Raw genomic sequence first — 16,116 nt, 5'->3', positions numbered from 1 at the left:
AGCTGCCGACCAGGGAACTGCCCTAGCAGAAGTTACCGTCTCGCCTCCGCCGAGAAACTTCCTGCTCTCCCCCTTTGGAGCGGTACCGAGGCTCTTCCGACCAGGAAGCTGCCCTAGCAGAAGTTACCGTCTCGCCTCCGCCGAGAAACTTCCTGCTCTCCCCCTTGGAGCAGCGCTGAGGATATCCCTACGAGGAAGCTGCCCTCTCAGGAGTCGCTGCCTGCCGACTCCGCACTTCGGAGCCTTGGCCCAGGCTGAACTAATTCCGCCCTTCGGATCCAACCCAAGTTGCCGCTTGTGTGATGTCGGTGATAAGTGCGAACGTGGAGATCCGCGCTTCAAGATAAGAACTATAATTTACGACTAGATTAAGACTAACCATTCTTTATACATTTTTATTAAATAAATTTTAAGAGTGTTTTGTAACTAAGTAACTTCTTTTTTTCTCGTTCCTCCTTTTCTTTAGCTTGAATACTATTAATTACCTTATTAACTTCCCTTGAGTAGAGTTATAACAATTTCTTTGAAATTAAATAATAGAATATAAAATAGTACCGCCGAATAAATGGCGAAAATAATGTTGATTATTGAACAACCTAAAAAATATATGTAGATATGTGGCAACATTTTCTACGACCTTTGAAGGTCAGAAAAGTCAAATAATTTTTACGTAAATTGTAAAATTTTCCAGCTCCCTGCCGGTACACTTCTTCGCGGTTAAATTTTTAGAATTTTTCATCTTCTAACATGGCCAAGTATAAGGTGGTGATGGTCCGTCACGGGGAGAGCGAATGGAACCAGAAGAACTTGTTCTGCGGCTGGTACGATGCTGAACTCAGCGATAAAGGTAATTTTCAATGAAAATTCAGTATTTTTACTGGGTGCTTTTACTAACAAGTTCCGGCAAAATACTATAGGTTTCACAAAAGTATAATACGCATAATAACACCTGAGAGCTAGGTTACGTATTTCTTAATTATTTAATTGACACATAATGAATAATTTTACAACATTACATGTATTTTTTTAATGTAACTGTCAGAATTTATTGTATCCTTTATTTACATTCTGCTTCAGGTATTTTGTTTGAAATAACTTTTTACAAAATTGCTAGACGTAATCTAACATCTGTAATGATTATTGATTGCATGGCATTAAAACTACAGATATAATATATTTCATTATGCTAAAACCCCACTTATTTTGTACAAAAAAATGCAGTGACCTCTGAAGAACAAGGTCAGATATTTTAAAGAATTAAGTAGTTTATTCCTTTTCTCCACTTATTTTGTACAAAAATAATGCAGTGACCTTGGAAGAAGGTCAGATATTTGAAAGAGTTAGAGTCAGAAAACTGTTATTATTAACATCACATCCTCAACTGGAAGGGATTATATCTCTTATGAGTTTGGTTACTTGTTGAGGTCCGTATTTATTAGGTAAGTACAGCTCCTCAGAGTGTAAAATAGGGCCTGGCTGCGACTCAATATAATAACTATAGTCTAGGTTAGGATAGTCTTGATGGGGTATCATTATGAAGATTGACTGCTTGATATTGAAATTGATCACTTGTTTCTAAAATGTATGCGTGTGTTTATAATATTATTAAATGTAGAAGTATGGTTACATCCGTACCCGTGGTCACGTTATATCGTGGGTATGCTGGGAATGAACTATCTACGGTCAGAAGTTAGAAGGGACGCGTGCACTCTTATACATTTCTGTATAGATTGAGCATCTTTTTATGTATTCGATGAATCTCCATCATCATGTATAGATTGAGCATCTTTTTATGTATTCGATGAATCTCCATCATTGCAGCCAGTTTTATCTCCCGACCTGCAGGACAAACTTGCCAATTATTGTATATTATATGGCAATGTCGATATTACATTGATTTACAATTTGGGAGGTAGGTATGGGTACCGCCGCCCCGGGAACCATTTATTGGATAACCTGGACCTCTGCCATAGGTCACCCCAAGTGGTTCGATACGTTTGGTGACTTACCAGGTGTGCCCGGGTTCATGGGGTGAGGTTTGTCCGTGTTTTGGCGGCGGACGCGTTTACTGGATCGGGGGAGACTGGTTGAGGGAGATCTCTACAGAAACATCGCCTTGCACCGCAGTGGGAGGGTTGGATTTATACTTCCGTTACTCCTGGACACGCTGTTCCTCAGATTCCAACCCACCCCTCATACCTTTTTCCTTCCCAGAATTTCCTCTCCTTAAATTCCTTCCGCACTGCATCCCCAAAGATGACATAGGCCCTGAGAAAAAATATTTTCCTCAGAGTCTGTGTGGAGATAATGAAAAACAAAATAATTCCACTGCTTAGGACAGGTTGTTTCATAGAATTAGAACAATTCATCAAATTGGAATGTTGATTTTCAGGTTCTTTTAAAGTTATATTATTATTTCAGTTTTGTGAAACAACTGGCCAGTAATGATATAATAACAGAAATTAAATAGAACCTCCACAGAACTCGAAAATCAACTTTGAACTTTGATGAATTGTTCAAATTCTGTGAAACAATAAAAACAACAGTCGTTAGGGTATTGGAGCCATTTTATATTAAAATAAACTTTATTAATGTCTCCGTCCAGGCAGGGATGAAGCCGTGGCCGCCGGCAAGGCCCTCAAGGAAGCTGGCCTGACTTTCGACATCGCGCACACCTCGGTGCTGGGCCGCGCCCAGAAGACGCTGGCGTCTGCGCTGGCCCAGTCGGGCCAGAGCGACCTGCCCGTGGAGAAGACTTGGCGGCTCAATGAGCGCCACTACGGCGGCCTCACTGGACTCAACAAGGCCGAGACCTCCGCCAAGTACGGAGAGGAACAGGTGTGTAATATTTATTTTAAACTAACTAACAGTAGCGATTATATAATCGAGGCTTCTGGCTCGCATAACGCTTTTATTGCTTTCCTCGTCTGTTTTACATTACCAAATTAATATATTGTCATTATAATGTCTAATATTCTCTAACTCCTTGGGCTAATTTGTTCACTTCTCGGAACAGCTCATATGGTCTTATAGAAATCGTGTTGTCTCGCTTACAGTCATAGTTAGAAATATTAACTAAACGGTGTTAGAAATAGAAAATACCAAGCTTTATATTCAAAATAATAAAAATTTAAAAATACAAAAAATACTTTATACGAACTTAAGCTCTCTCACACGGAAATTTGATATTGTTCTTGCACAAATAAACCTTGTAAAAAAAACAATATCAATAGTGATTGAAACATGGCTACATGCAGAAATTCCAGATACATTATATATGTAAAGAAAAGGACCATAGGCCTGACAATCTGAGCCCAGTTTAATAAAATTCTAATTACTTATTTATTTATTGCATCTCACTATACATAAATCACATTTTTTCTCATAAAAATTAACCTCATTAGGACTAAGCTTGTTAACGATTTACATTTGTGTGAAGCAAACATAGAGTTATCACAAACATAAAGTAATATTACATACAAAAACAAAATATTTCTAGAAGAAATTAAAAAAATATGTAATTAATTATTGAAGACAATATTATCGATTTCTCAACGAAACTCTGAAACAGAAAACTCATGAAAAGGATACGGTCACATCTAGGACTCGAACCCAGGAAGGCAAGGCAGGGCAAGGGTCCTGGGTTTGAGTCCTAGATGTGACCGTATCCTTTTCTGATTTTTCTGTTTCAGAGTTTCGTTGAGAAATCGATAATATTGTCTTCAATAATTAAATATTACAATTTGAGGTTTTACTCAATAAAGTTATTAAAAAAAAAAATGTATTTGATGAGTTCAGATGGGTAATTTATTATTAATTTAATTACCCACAAATTGACGCTTTATTCATTGATATGCAAATAGGCCATCTCAAAACTATCCTAGCTGGTTTACTGTTTACTGCCCACCAAATGCATCTTACCAAAACCATCAAAAAATCTCTTACTCAATAGCTGATTTGATAAACATAATAATCCTTGGAGACTTCAATTATTCCAAACTAGTATGGTCATTACAGAAGAGCGTAATTCAAACAGCCGTGAGGCCTTATTTGAGAATACGTACCTGAATAGTAACTATTGGCAATTGGTAGATAAACCTACAAGATTCAGGGATAACAATATCCCGTCTCTTTTGGATTTAGTCCCGTGCAATGATGAAGATCTCAGTACCTAGCACCTACAGGCAAAAGTGACGATATATGTTTGTTGTCAACTTTACAAGTAAGTGCCAGTCATAACAACAGATCCTCCGGCCCGGGTGGCACGTAGGCGAGACCCAACTATCACATAGCAGATTATGATAAAATAAATTAAACCTTAAGCACTCCTGATATAATGCGGTCTCTTATGGAAACCACCACAACTGAAGAAATGTGCAAGTTTTTGACAAACATGTTTAAAGAGAACATCATTTAAAAAATACCACTTTTAAGGATTGACTTATTTTGAATTTAAAACAACTCAATTACTGTTAAATTATTGTAAAATCAGATATGAGCGCATCGGCAGAATGCTGCATGCTCATTAAATAATAATAGTAATAAAAATATATTACAGTTAACTACAGAATAATAAAATAATATAATAGTTAACGACAGAATAATAAAGTAATATAATTAATAGTTAACTACAGTATAATAAAATAGTTAACTACAGAATAATAAAGTAATATAATAGTTGAAAGATATGATCAATGAAAGCAAAACTTGCATTGATCATATCTTTTGTAAAACTAATAGAAAAACTCAAGCCATTATTTGTACTACCACACTGACAGACCATTATACAATAATTCTATCTATTGCAAAAAAAAATACATATGTAAACCAAAAAAAGAAATCACTCCTAACGAAGTCTGAAACAAATTGGGAAAACGTCAAATGCGAGTTAACAGTGAATGACTGGACAAGCCTTCTGGAAAAAGATGATACTGATACTGCTTGGAGTTATTTTATAGAAGTTTTACAGAACATTATCCTATCAAACACCAAAACCATAGAAAAAAAGTTATCTCATAAAAATTTACACATTAAACCTTGGATTAGTCAGAATATTATAAACTCAATCAGAAAAAGAGATGAACTGCACAAAAAAGTCAAAAACAACCCTTATGATATCCTAACACTTCGATTCTACAAAAGATATCGTAATACATGTAAAAATGTAATACGTTATGCTAAAGAAACATTCTATAAAAACAAGATTGATGAATGTAATAATGATTCACGTAAACTCTGGCAGATCATAAATGAAATAACTAATGCTAAAGCCTCACATAATGACAATAGCATTAAGGAATTAAACATTGATGAGATTCCCACATCTTTTACAGAACACCCGGACAAACTTCTTGACTTTATAAACAACTATTTTTGCAATATAGGCTCAAACTTAGCAAATAAAATTAAACAAAATTCAATTAGTACTATCGAAAATACAGTGAGGATTGACGATGTAAATCAAGAAAACAGCCTCAATATTGTCAAGATAACAAGTGATGAAATAAGAAATATTATAGCCTCCCTAAATATAAATACTTCATCGGGAAATGAACTGATATCAAGCAAATCAATTAAATATCTACAAAATGAGTTAATCCACCCACTGACGTATCTTATAAATCTGTCAATATCAAATGGTATTTTTCCTGCTTGTCTTTAAATTGCTACGATCATTCCAATATATAAAAACGGTCCCAAAAATGATGTATCAAACTATCGACCAATTAGTATTTTAACTACACTATCAAAAATATTAGAAAAAGTTATAAAAAAACAAATGCTTACATTTTTGGATTCTAATAAAATATTATCATCTACGCAGTATGGTTTTAGGGAAAACCTGGGTACTGGTGACGCTATAGCTAATGTAACAAATACAATTATTAGAAAATTGGATGAAGGCAAAAAATGCCTAGCAGTTTTCATTGATCTTCAAAAAGCTTTCGATACCATTGACCACGAAATACTGTATTTAAAACTAAAAAAAAATGGAATAACCGAAACAACCCTAAACCTACTTAGAAGTTACTTAACGGGAAGAGAACAATTTGTACAAATTGGTAAAAGAAGGAGCAAAACTCTACCAATTAAGTACGGTGTCCCCCAGGGAAGCGTATTAGGACCTATACTATTTCTAATTTACATAAATGACCTTATGAATCTTCCCATCAAAGGAAACATAATGAGCTTTGCAGATGACACTGTAATTTTATTCCATGAACAAGATTGGACAAGCACATATAAGGAGGCTGAACATGGCCTAACTGTTCTTCAAAACTGGCTTAAAGCAAACTCCCTTACATTAAATGTGAATAAAACCAAATATTTAATTTTCTCCAAAAACAAAAGAGGACAACCAATGAATGAGCATATACTCAAACTACATGAATGTCAAAAAAAATTTCCTCAATGTTCCTGCTCGATTATAACTCAAACCAAAAGCATAAAATATCTTGGTATTGAAATTGACGATAAACTACACTGGGATTCACACATTGATCGAACTTCAAAAAAGTTAACTAAACTCATCTACTTCTTCAAAAAATTACGGAACATTTTGTCAGCTAGGGATTTAAAGAGAGTTTACTATGCTTTATGCCACTCCAAATTGGAATATGGAATAATAGGATGGGGCTCAGCAGTATCAAAACATATAAAACAGCTGAAGGTAACTCAGAATTGCACCATAAAGACCATACTAAAGGTTCCCATAAGGACATCAACAACAGAAATTTTTAAACAATTTGACGTTCCAAGCATACAGAAAATCTATGCCAAAAACATTTTGGTACAACACCTCAAAAATAATTCTCAGGAAAACACCTCACATACTCATAATACCAGAGCCAAACAAACAGAGATACTAACTATACCAAAGTGTAACTCTACCTTTGGACAAAGAAGCTCTGAATTTTTAGCAGTAAAGGTATATAACAAACTCCCACTTAGTATCAAACAAATCAAAACAAAAAACAACTGCATTAAGAACATTAAATCTTGGCTTAAGGAATTACCGGAAAAAGAACTTACTAGCATATTTAAAACATCGTCGTAGAAGTTTCTGGAAACCCTTACCCAAAACATGGAGTCATACCATAGAAGTCGCTGAATAACTTATCCAAAACCTAGTCCCCCTCAGCACAGGATCTCCTAGTGAGGAGGACTATGAATATAATCAACATCTATTTTTTATATATATATTCTTATAAAAATGTTAAAAAAATGTATAATATAGCTACTACTACTAAATAAAGTTAACTACAGTATAATAAAATAGTTAAGTACAGAATAATAAAGTAATATAATAGATAACTACAGAATAATAAAGTAATATAATAGTTAACTACAGAATAATGACGTAATATAATAGTTAACTACAGAATAATAAAATAGTTATCTACAGAATAATAAAGTAATATAATAGTTAACTACAGAATAATAAAATAGTTATCTACAGAATAATAAAGTAATATAATTGTTAACGACAGAATAATTAAAATGTACACCTGTATGAAACCAAAAAATTCTAAAAACAAAGGTCTGAAAGGTTAAAATCTGTCCTCTATGTTAGAATTATTGTACTATTTTCATGATCTAAAAAAATACCTGTTTCTTGATATGGCATAGAACTCAGTTGAAACTATTAAATTCTAAACTTCCGATGGGTTTGAGGTCATCAATATTGTCACTCTCCGTTGTTCTTATTTAACGAACTTCGTTAAAGAGGTGTATTATTCATAATTTTTTTAATGACAATGAATTGTTTTGTTTTGAAGGTGCACATCTGGCGCCGCAGTTTCGACGTGCCCCCGCCGGAGATGACCCCCGACCACCCGTACTACGATGCCATCGTGAAAGACCCCCGCTACGCCGACTGCCTCAAGGAGGACGAGTTCCCCAAGTGCGAGAGCCTCAAGCTCACCATCCTGCGTACACTGCCCTACTGGAATGATGTCATTATTCCGCAGGTACCCTTCAAACTGTTTCCCTTCTTCTATTCTACTTCTCCGACTCCTTCTACCATTCACTTTCGTGTCATAATGTTCTCCTTACACTCCGTTCATCTGCTCCATATGGACATTGTCCAAACCAAGGCTGCCCAACCCCAGGTCCGCGGGCCACATTGTGGCCCGTGAACGAATTATAAGCGGCCCGCGTGAACAATTTTCAAAATACCCGCCAATTTAAAAATTACTTTGATTGAAAAATATTTTCGTATCATTGCATCATCCACCAGGAGGCGTTGTGTGCAAAGGACATAAAGTCGAATGATATAATGGAGCCGGTAGTACGCTGCATAAATTAAAAATCCTGCCAATATACAGTTGGAACTCACTGATCTGCAAAATCATTCTGCACTGAAAAACCTTTTTGCAGGAAAAACATTTTCAAAGTTAGAAACTTCTTCAGAAGAATTTGGAGATTTCTAGAAATTGGTGCCAAAGGAAGTTTTGGATCTACGTATGTTTGTGAAAAGTTTTTTTCTTATCTTAATTTTGTAAAAAATAAATACCGCGCATCTCTAACTGAGCAACATATGTCTGATTTTTTGCTACTGTCAACATCTTAACTGACTCCTAACATAGGAGAATTATTAAAACAAAAACTATGTCAAAAATCATATTGATTGTACAAATTACTTGGATTTAGATTTTTGTTACATAAAATGTTGATTCGTTATGTGGCAGTAGATGCTATTTATTTTATTATTTCAATAAACGACAATAAAATTTCAATATGTTTATTTGTTTGTTGCATAAAACAAGACATTAAAAAGCTTAGGTAACAAAAATAGGAACCGTCAGTAGTCACAGTGACCCGCCAGTGACTTTTAAATCGTCAATTTTGCCCAAATGTTAAAAAGGTTGGGTAGCCTTGGTCCAAACCATCAATTTTGACATTCATTGACAAATTATTTTCTAAGCTGTCATAGATAGAGGTCGTGGAAATTAGTCATGAACTGTCGTAGAAATAAACAGTAGAATCTAAAGTGACATTAGCGCAAGCAATAGGGAATTCTCGTGCATTTTGTAAATAATTTATTTCAATAAAGATAATTATTTTATTATGTGCCTCTTTTTTTTCTTTTTTTTTAAATGCATTTTCAATTTTTTGTAGTTGTTTAAAAAATTGCGTGCTATTTCGGCTCTGAAAACGGTCATGCGCCATCTTGACCGCTACGTCACAAGTGCTACGTCACACCTTTGCCGCTGCCACCGCCATCGGTTTGCAGGATCTACTCGGGCCGGTCAACAGTGACGTCATCGTTCGCCCTTGAACGCTTGATCAATCACCGGGCGTTTTTAGCTGCATTGAAATATTTAGTTCGCGCCTGTTTTTAAAGTCATTATAACTTTAATAAATGATTTTTGAAAATTATAAAAACTATGTATTCTTGTGTCTGAAGTGTTTCTACATATGAATAATTTATAATAAGTGATTTTTGGTGTGAAGAGAATTCTCTATTCTGATTTTTTCCTTTATGCGTTTTTCGGAGCGTAAGTTTTAAAATCCCATCACGATAATCTCTAGCGTGAACTGTACTAGAGATCACACATGTGCGCGAGCGCCAAACATGGTCATAAAAAATGGCGCACGTGTGCACGAAAAACAGTCCATTGGAGTTTCCTGCATTCACCCTTCTTTCAATTTCTTTATTAGCCTTTCCATCTCTCGTAAACATACTTCCCAAATACACAAAATCATCCACTCCTTTCAAGTATTATTATTTTTTAATGATAAACTAACTAATTATTTGTTATCCTTTATGTTATGCATAAAACCTTGTCTTATAAACGTTAGTTTATCATTAAAAAATAATAATATTTGACAAGTCAAAATTATTTCACCAATAAATGAAGATATTATATGTCTCGACGCCATCTAGTGAGAAATTTAGCACTAACAAAGCCTTTCCTACAAAAATAAAGTTGGTTGTTTACAGGTGAAAAAATATAATAAGCAGTAATTGTTGATTGAGGTACTAGTACATATTGAATCATTTGGCGGATTGGAAATAAGCCGACATAGCTCAGTGGATACAGAGCACCCGACCGGACATCAGAAGGCACGGGTTCAATTCCCGTCGGCGGCATTTATTTTTACTCTGGAGATATTTTCAATTTGTATTAGTATTTCGGATGACTAATTATTGCTTATAATTATTTGTCTTTCAAGTATTGTTCACAACTGCATTGCGCAGCGTTTTCGTAGTCTCTCTTTCGAATACCACGAGTTTGTTGAAATATCTGACTTGCACATGCGCGTTGCCATGTCGCATGGATTGTAAAATGTTATAATTTGAATTTATTATTATTATCTTGATTCACAGATGAAGGCAGGAAAGAAGATCATCATCGCCGCCCACGGAAACAGCTTGAGAGGAATCGTCAAACATCTGGACAGTGAGTACACAAGTTTTAAACTAAACAAACACATGTGGTGAACATATCCAAGTAACCATAACCCATGGGGAGAGGGCTATGAACCATTATTAGTATGAAACCGCGCTCACCTATACTACTGCAAATCACATCTATGTGTCACACCACTTTTTATTTCTACCTACCAAACGCATAACTTTCATTCGGCGGCCGCTTTGATAGTTCGTGCAGTTTGGTCGTAGCACGGCATTGACACTCAGCACGCTTTCAAGCTATGTCTTCCTTTGTTTCCTTATCTAGGATGTTATAGAATTTGAACCTGCTAATTCCTGCCTGGTCGAATTTAGGTCCAAAGTTGTCTAAAATCACCAGTAACTGAATTTGAACCTGCTAATTCCTGCCTAGTCGAATTTAGGTCCAACGTTGTCTAAAATCACCAGTAACTGTTGAATGTCTAATTACCTCCGTGGTCGAGGGGTCAGGCTGTCGACTAGCCATCCAAAGATCGCAGGTTCAAATCCCTGTATGCATGAGTAAATTTTATATGATGAATTTGTGTTATTTCACAATTTATACATTTAAAATAATATATAGTATACATGCAGTACGTTCCAGAGTGGAAGAAGATACTCTCAGTATCGCCCTGGCGTAAGACCACCATTCAGAATTGAAACATTGCTTGAAATGATCAGATCTGAATATTCAGGTACTCCACCACCTTCCTCTTCCCCATCTTCTTCCCATCCCACTAACTTCATTCTTGGGGATTCCATACTCTCACTGGCTCCATACAGTTGGTTGCAGTTAGGACTCTTTTGCGGTATTCTCATAAAATTTTACGCACGGACATGTCCGACGGAACATGCTCGCTCGTGAATATTAGACTTATAAAATTCTAGGTTAGACTTTGTCAAAAATGAAAAAAAATGTTAAATATGAATGACTTCAATCCACAGATTTGTCTGATGAGGCCATCATGGAGCTCAATCTGCCCACCGGAATTCCGTTTGTCTACGAGCTGGACGAGAACTTCAAGCCCGTGGTGTCCATGCAGTTCCTCGGTGACGAGGAGACGGTCAAGAAGGCCATGGCTGCCGTGGCCGCCCAGGGCAAGGCCAAGTGAGCGCACTCACATCACATAAGCCATAAAACAACTACTCTTTGTAATATGTAATGTCACAAATCTTGCTGTCGTTAGATTGTTTGACGGCAATTTTTTTGTTTATATTCGTTGTTGACAGCAAAATTGTTGGATGATTTGTTGGCTGACAGCAAAAGCCATTATTGTCTGTCTTGAAAGTAAGATTTGCTATGCAATATATTATTTGACAACTGGTTTTATTGTTGTTGTTCAATTGTTTGACAGCCAGATTTTGATTTTAATTTGTTTGATAGCAAGATTACTATCTTTTCAACAGTTGACAGCAAGAGTTCGGTAATCACTTTATTGTTTGACAGCTATATTGTCTGTTGTTCCATATTTTGTCAGCAAGATTAGTTGTTCAAATGTTACTTGATACTGTGTCGAGAGTTTCTGTGGTTAGATGTCCTAATTTTTCCTGTCAAAAAGCAAAACAAGTACTATGCCAAACTTCTTTTTGATAAAATTAACACTTTTCAGTGTTTCAAAGAACATATTGTGTAAGCTTTAAGTGCAATGTAAACCTAGTGTTCACTAGGTTAGATCTATTGCATTATTTAAAAATATTATTATAACTAATTTATTTGTAATTTTTATTGATTTGATATTTTATTTTGGTTGTCGAAAATATGCATGCATTCAAAGGCGAATAAAAAATATTAAAACACAAATTTTGTTGCATAATTTTTATTAAAAAATACACACCAACATATTAATAATGCAACCTTATAAGAGTTATAACCACTCAAACAATTCTTAGCGTATTATGGCAGATTTAAAAATATGGGATAGTTGGTGAAATCTAAGTGCGTTCATTGGCTTCAATCAGTAGTATAAGCAGTTCATTATATAATATTTTGAAATATATTAATATTTTAAGGAATGAAATTAACCAAATCGAAAACTGAAAACCCAACGCTCGAGTGGATAAAACCAAATTGAATAGATATGTAAAATATTAGGTAAGGTTGAGTTGGTAAGTAAATGCATGATTGGGAAAAAATTCCTTTATTTCACGTTTATTTTTGTACCTCACTAGTCAATGACTGAAGTCAGGACTTCTATATGACTATGTACATCAATGTTGATAACGCACCAGCAAAAGTAGAATGACAAAATTAATTCAGTAAATCAAAGTCAAAAATTTTTTACCGCTGACTTGACCTGACTTTAGTAATAAAAATAACACCTTGCCGACTGCTGAGATTAGCTTGCAGTAATACATAGAGGTTAAAATCATTGCCAGAAAAGTCTGGTTATAAAAATAACACTTTGCTGACGCGATGAGGTTAGCTTACAGTATTAACGTTAGAGTAAAATCATTGCAAGAAAAGTCTAGTTATAAAAATAACACCTTGCTGACACGCTGAGGTTAGCTTGCAGTAATACATAAAGGGTGATATCACTGCCAGAAAAGTCTGTTAATAAAGATAACACCTTGCTGACGCGCTGAGGTTAGCTTGATAAAGGGTAACATCACAGCCAGAAAAGTCTGTTAATAAAGATAACACCTTGCTGACGCGCTGAGGTTAGCTTGATAAAGGGTAACATCACTGCCAGAAAAGTCTGTTAATAAAGATAACACCTTGCTGACGCGCTGAGGTTAGCTTGATAAAGGGTAACATCACAGCCAGAAAAGTCTGTTAATAAAGATAACACCTTGCTGACGCGCTGAGGTTAGCTTGATAAAGGGTAACATCACTGCCAGAAAAGTCTGTTAATAAAGATAACACCTTGCTGACGCGCTGAGGTTAGCTTGATAAAGGGTAACATCACTGCCAGAAAAGTCTGTTAATAAAGATAACACCTTGCTGACGCGCTGAGGTTAGCTTGATAAAGGGTAACATCACTGCCAGAAAAGTCTGTTAATAAAGATAACACCTTGCAGACGCGCTGAGGTTAGCTTGCAGTAATACATGAAGGGTGACATCACTGCCAGAAAAGTCTGCTAATAAAGATAACACCTTGCCGAAACGCTGAAGTTAGCTCGATAAAGGGTAACATCACTGCCAGAAAAGTCTGTTAATAAAGATAACACCTTGCCGAAACGCTGAAGTTAGCTTGATAAAGGGTAACATCACTGCCAGAAAAGTCCGCGCTGAGGTTAGCTATACATAAATGGGTGACATCACTGCCAGAAAAGTCTGTTAATAAAGATAACACCTTGCTGACCCGCTGAGGTTAGCTTGATAAAGGGTAACATCACAGCCAGAAAAGTCTGTTAATAAAGATAACACCTTGCTGACGCGCTGAGGTTAGCTTGATAAAGGGTAACATCACTGCCAGAAAAGTCTGTTAATAAAGATAACACCTTGCCGAAACGCTGAAGATAGCTTGATAAAGGGTAACATCACTGCCAGAAAAGTCCGCGCTGAGGTTAGCTTGCAGTAATACATAAAGGGTAACATCACTGCCAGAAAAGTCTGTTAATAAAGATAACACCTTGCTGTCGCGCTGAGGTTAGCTTGCAGTAATACATGAAGGGTGACATCACTGCCAGAAAAGTCTGTTAATAAAGATAACACCTTGCCGAAACGCTGAAGTTAGCTTGATAAAGGGTAACATCACTGCCAGAAAAGTCCGCGCTGAGGTTAGCTTGCAGTAATACATAAATGGGTGACATCACTGCCAGAAAAGTCTGTTAATAAGGATAACACCTTGCTGACGCGCTGAGGTTAGCTTGATAAAGGGTAACATCACTGCCAGAAAAGTCTGTTAATAAATATAACACCTTGCTGACGCGCTGAGGTTAGCTTGCAGTAATATGTACATAAAGGGTAACATCACTGCCAGAAAAGTCTGTTAATAAAGATAACACCTTGCCGAAACGCTGAAGTTAGCTTGATAAAGGGTAACATCACTGCCAGAAAAGTCTGTTAATAAAGATAACACCTTGCTGACGCGCTGAGGTTAGCTTGATAAAGGGTAACATCACAGCCAGAAAAGTCTGTTAATAAAGATAACACCTTGCTGACGCGCTGAGGTTAGCTTGATAAAGGGTAACATCACTGCCAGAAAAGTCTGTTAATAAAGATAACACCTTGCTGACGCGCTGAGGTTAGCTTGATAAAGGGTAAAGTCACAGCCAGAAAAGTCCGCGCTGAGGTTAGCTTGCAGTAATACATAAAGGGTAACATCACTGCCAGAAAAGTCTGTTAATAAAGATAACACCTTGCTGACGCGCTGAGGTTAGCTTGCAGTAATACATGAAGGGTGACATCACTGCCAGAAAAGTCTGTTAATAAAGATAACACCTTGCCGAAACGCTGAAGTTAGCTTGATAAAGGGTAACATCACTGCCAGAAAAGTCCGCGCTGAGGTTAGCTTGCAGTAATACATAAATGGGTGACATCACTGCCAGAAAAGTCTGTTAATAAGGATAACACCTTGCTGACGCGCTGAGGTTAGCTTGATAAAGGGTAACATCACTGCCAGAAAAGTCTGTTAATAAATATAACACCTTGCTGACGCGCTGAGGTTAGCTTGCAGTAATATGTACATAAAGGGTAACATCACTGCCAGAAAAGTCTGTTAATAAAGATAACACCTTGCCGAAACGCTGAAGTTAGCTTGATAAAGGGTAACATCACTGCCAGAAAAGTCTGTTAATAAAGATAACACCTTGCTGACGCGCTGAGGTTAGCTTGATAAAGGGTAACATCACAGCCAGAAAAGTCTGTTAATAAAGATAACACCTTGCTGACGCGCTGAGGTTAGCTTGATAAAGGGTAACATCACTGCCAGAAAAGTCTGTTAATAAAGATAACACCTTGCCGAAACGCTGAAGATAGCTTGATAAAGGGTAACATCACTGCCAGAAAAGTCCGCGCTGAGGTTAGCTTGCAGTAATACATAAAGGGTAACATCACTGCCAGAAAAGTCTGTTAATAAAGATAACACCTTGCTGACGCGCTGAGGTTAGCTTGCAGTAATACATGAAGGGTGACATCACTGCCAGAAAAGTCTGTTAATAAAGATAACACCTTGCCGAAACGCTGAAGTTAGCTTGATAAAGGGTAACATCACTGCCAGAAAAGTCCGCGCTGAGGTGAGCTTGCAGTAATACATAAATGGGTGACATCACTGCCAGAAAAGTCTGTTAATAAGGATAACACCTTGCTGACGCGCTGAGGTTAGCTTGATAAAGGGAAACATCGCTGCCAGAAAAGTCTGTTAATAAATATAACACCTTGCTGACGCGCTGAGGTTAGCTTGCAGTAATATGTACATAAAGGGTAACATCACTGCCAGAAAAGTCCGCGCTGAGGTTAGCTTGCAGTAATACATAAATGGGTGACATCACTGCCAGAAAAGTCTGTTAATAAAGATAACACCTTGCCGAAACGCTGAAGATAGCTTGATAAAGGGTAACATCACTGCCAGAAAAGTCCGCGCTGAGGTTAGCTTGCAGTAATACATAAAGGGTAACATCACTGCCAGAAAAGTCTGTCAATAAAGATAACACCTTGCTGACGCGCTGAGGTTAGCTTGCAGTAATACATGAAGGGTGACATCACTGCCAGAAAAGTCTGTTAATAAAGATAACACCTTGCCGAAACGCTGAAGTTAGCTTGATAAAGGGTAACATCA

General features: G+C 36.5%; 1 protein-coding gene across 1 annotated transcript; it reads left to right on the top strand.

Annotated features, from left to right (window-relative positions):
* The first annotated feature begins 643 nt into the window (after positions 1 to 643).
* Positions 644 to 12,197, top strand: LOC149413274 (phosphoglycerate mutase 1-like). Its single transcript, XM_089645202.1, has 5 exons — positions 644 to 847; positions 2,606 to 2,838; positions 7,779 to 7,970; positions 10,334 to 10,406; positions 11,342 to 12,197. Exons 1-5 carry the CDS (start codon positions 748 to 750, stop codon positions 11,506 to 11,508), a joined length of 765 nt encoding a protein of 254 aa, XP_089501328.1. The 5' UTR covers positions 644 to 747; the 3' UTR covers positions 11,509 to 12,197.
* Positions 12,198 to 16,116: the final 3,919 nt, after the last annotated feature.

Source organism: Hesperophylax consimilis, chromosome 22, assembly GCF_061612785.1.
Source record: "Hesperophylax consimilis isolate HC1 chromosome 22, BYU_Hcon_1.0, whole genome shotgun sequence".
NCBI lineage: Eukaryota > Metazoa > Arthropoda > Insecta > Trichoptera > Limnephilidae > Hesperophylax > Hesperophylax consimilis.
The sequence above is the reverse complement of the archived record's forward strand: the minus strand, read 5'-3'. Positions and strand labels throughout refer to the sequence as shown.

What these genes read in the sequence shown, in the direction of transcription:
- LOC149413274 (XM_089645202.1), top strand. Translation starts at nt 748, where the DNA reads ATGGCCAAGTATAAGGTGGTGATGGTCCGTCACGGGGAGAGCGAATGG. An exon ending in CCAAGTACGGAGAGGAACAG is followed by an intron (nt 2,839 to 7,778) that starts GTGTGTAATATT and finishes TTTGTTTTGAAG; the next exon opens with GTGCACATCTGGCGCCGCAG. An exon ending in ATGATGTCATTATTCCGCAG is followed by an intron (nt 7,971 to 10,333) that starts GTACCCTTCAAA and finishes CTTGATTCACAG; the next exon opens with ATGAAGGCAGGAAAGAAGAT.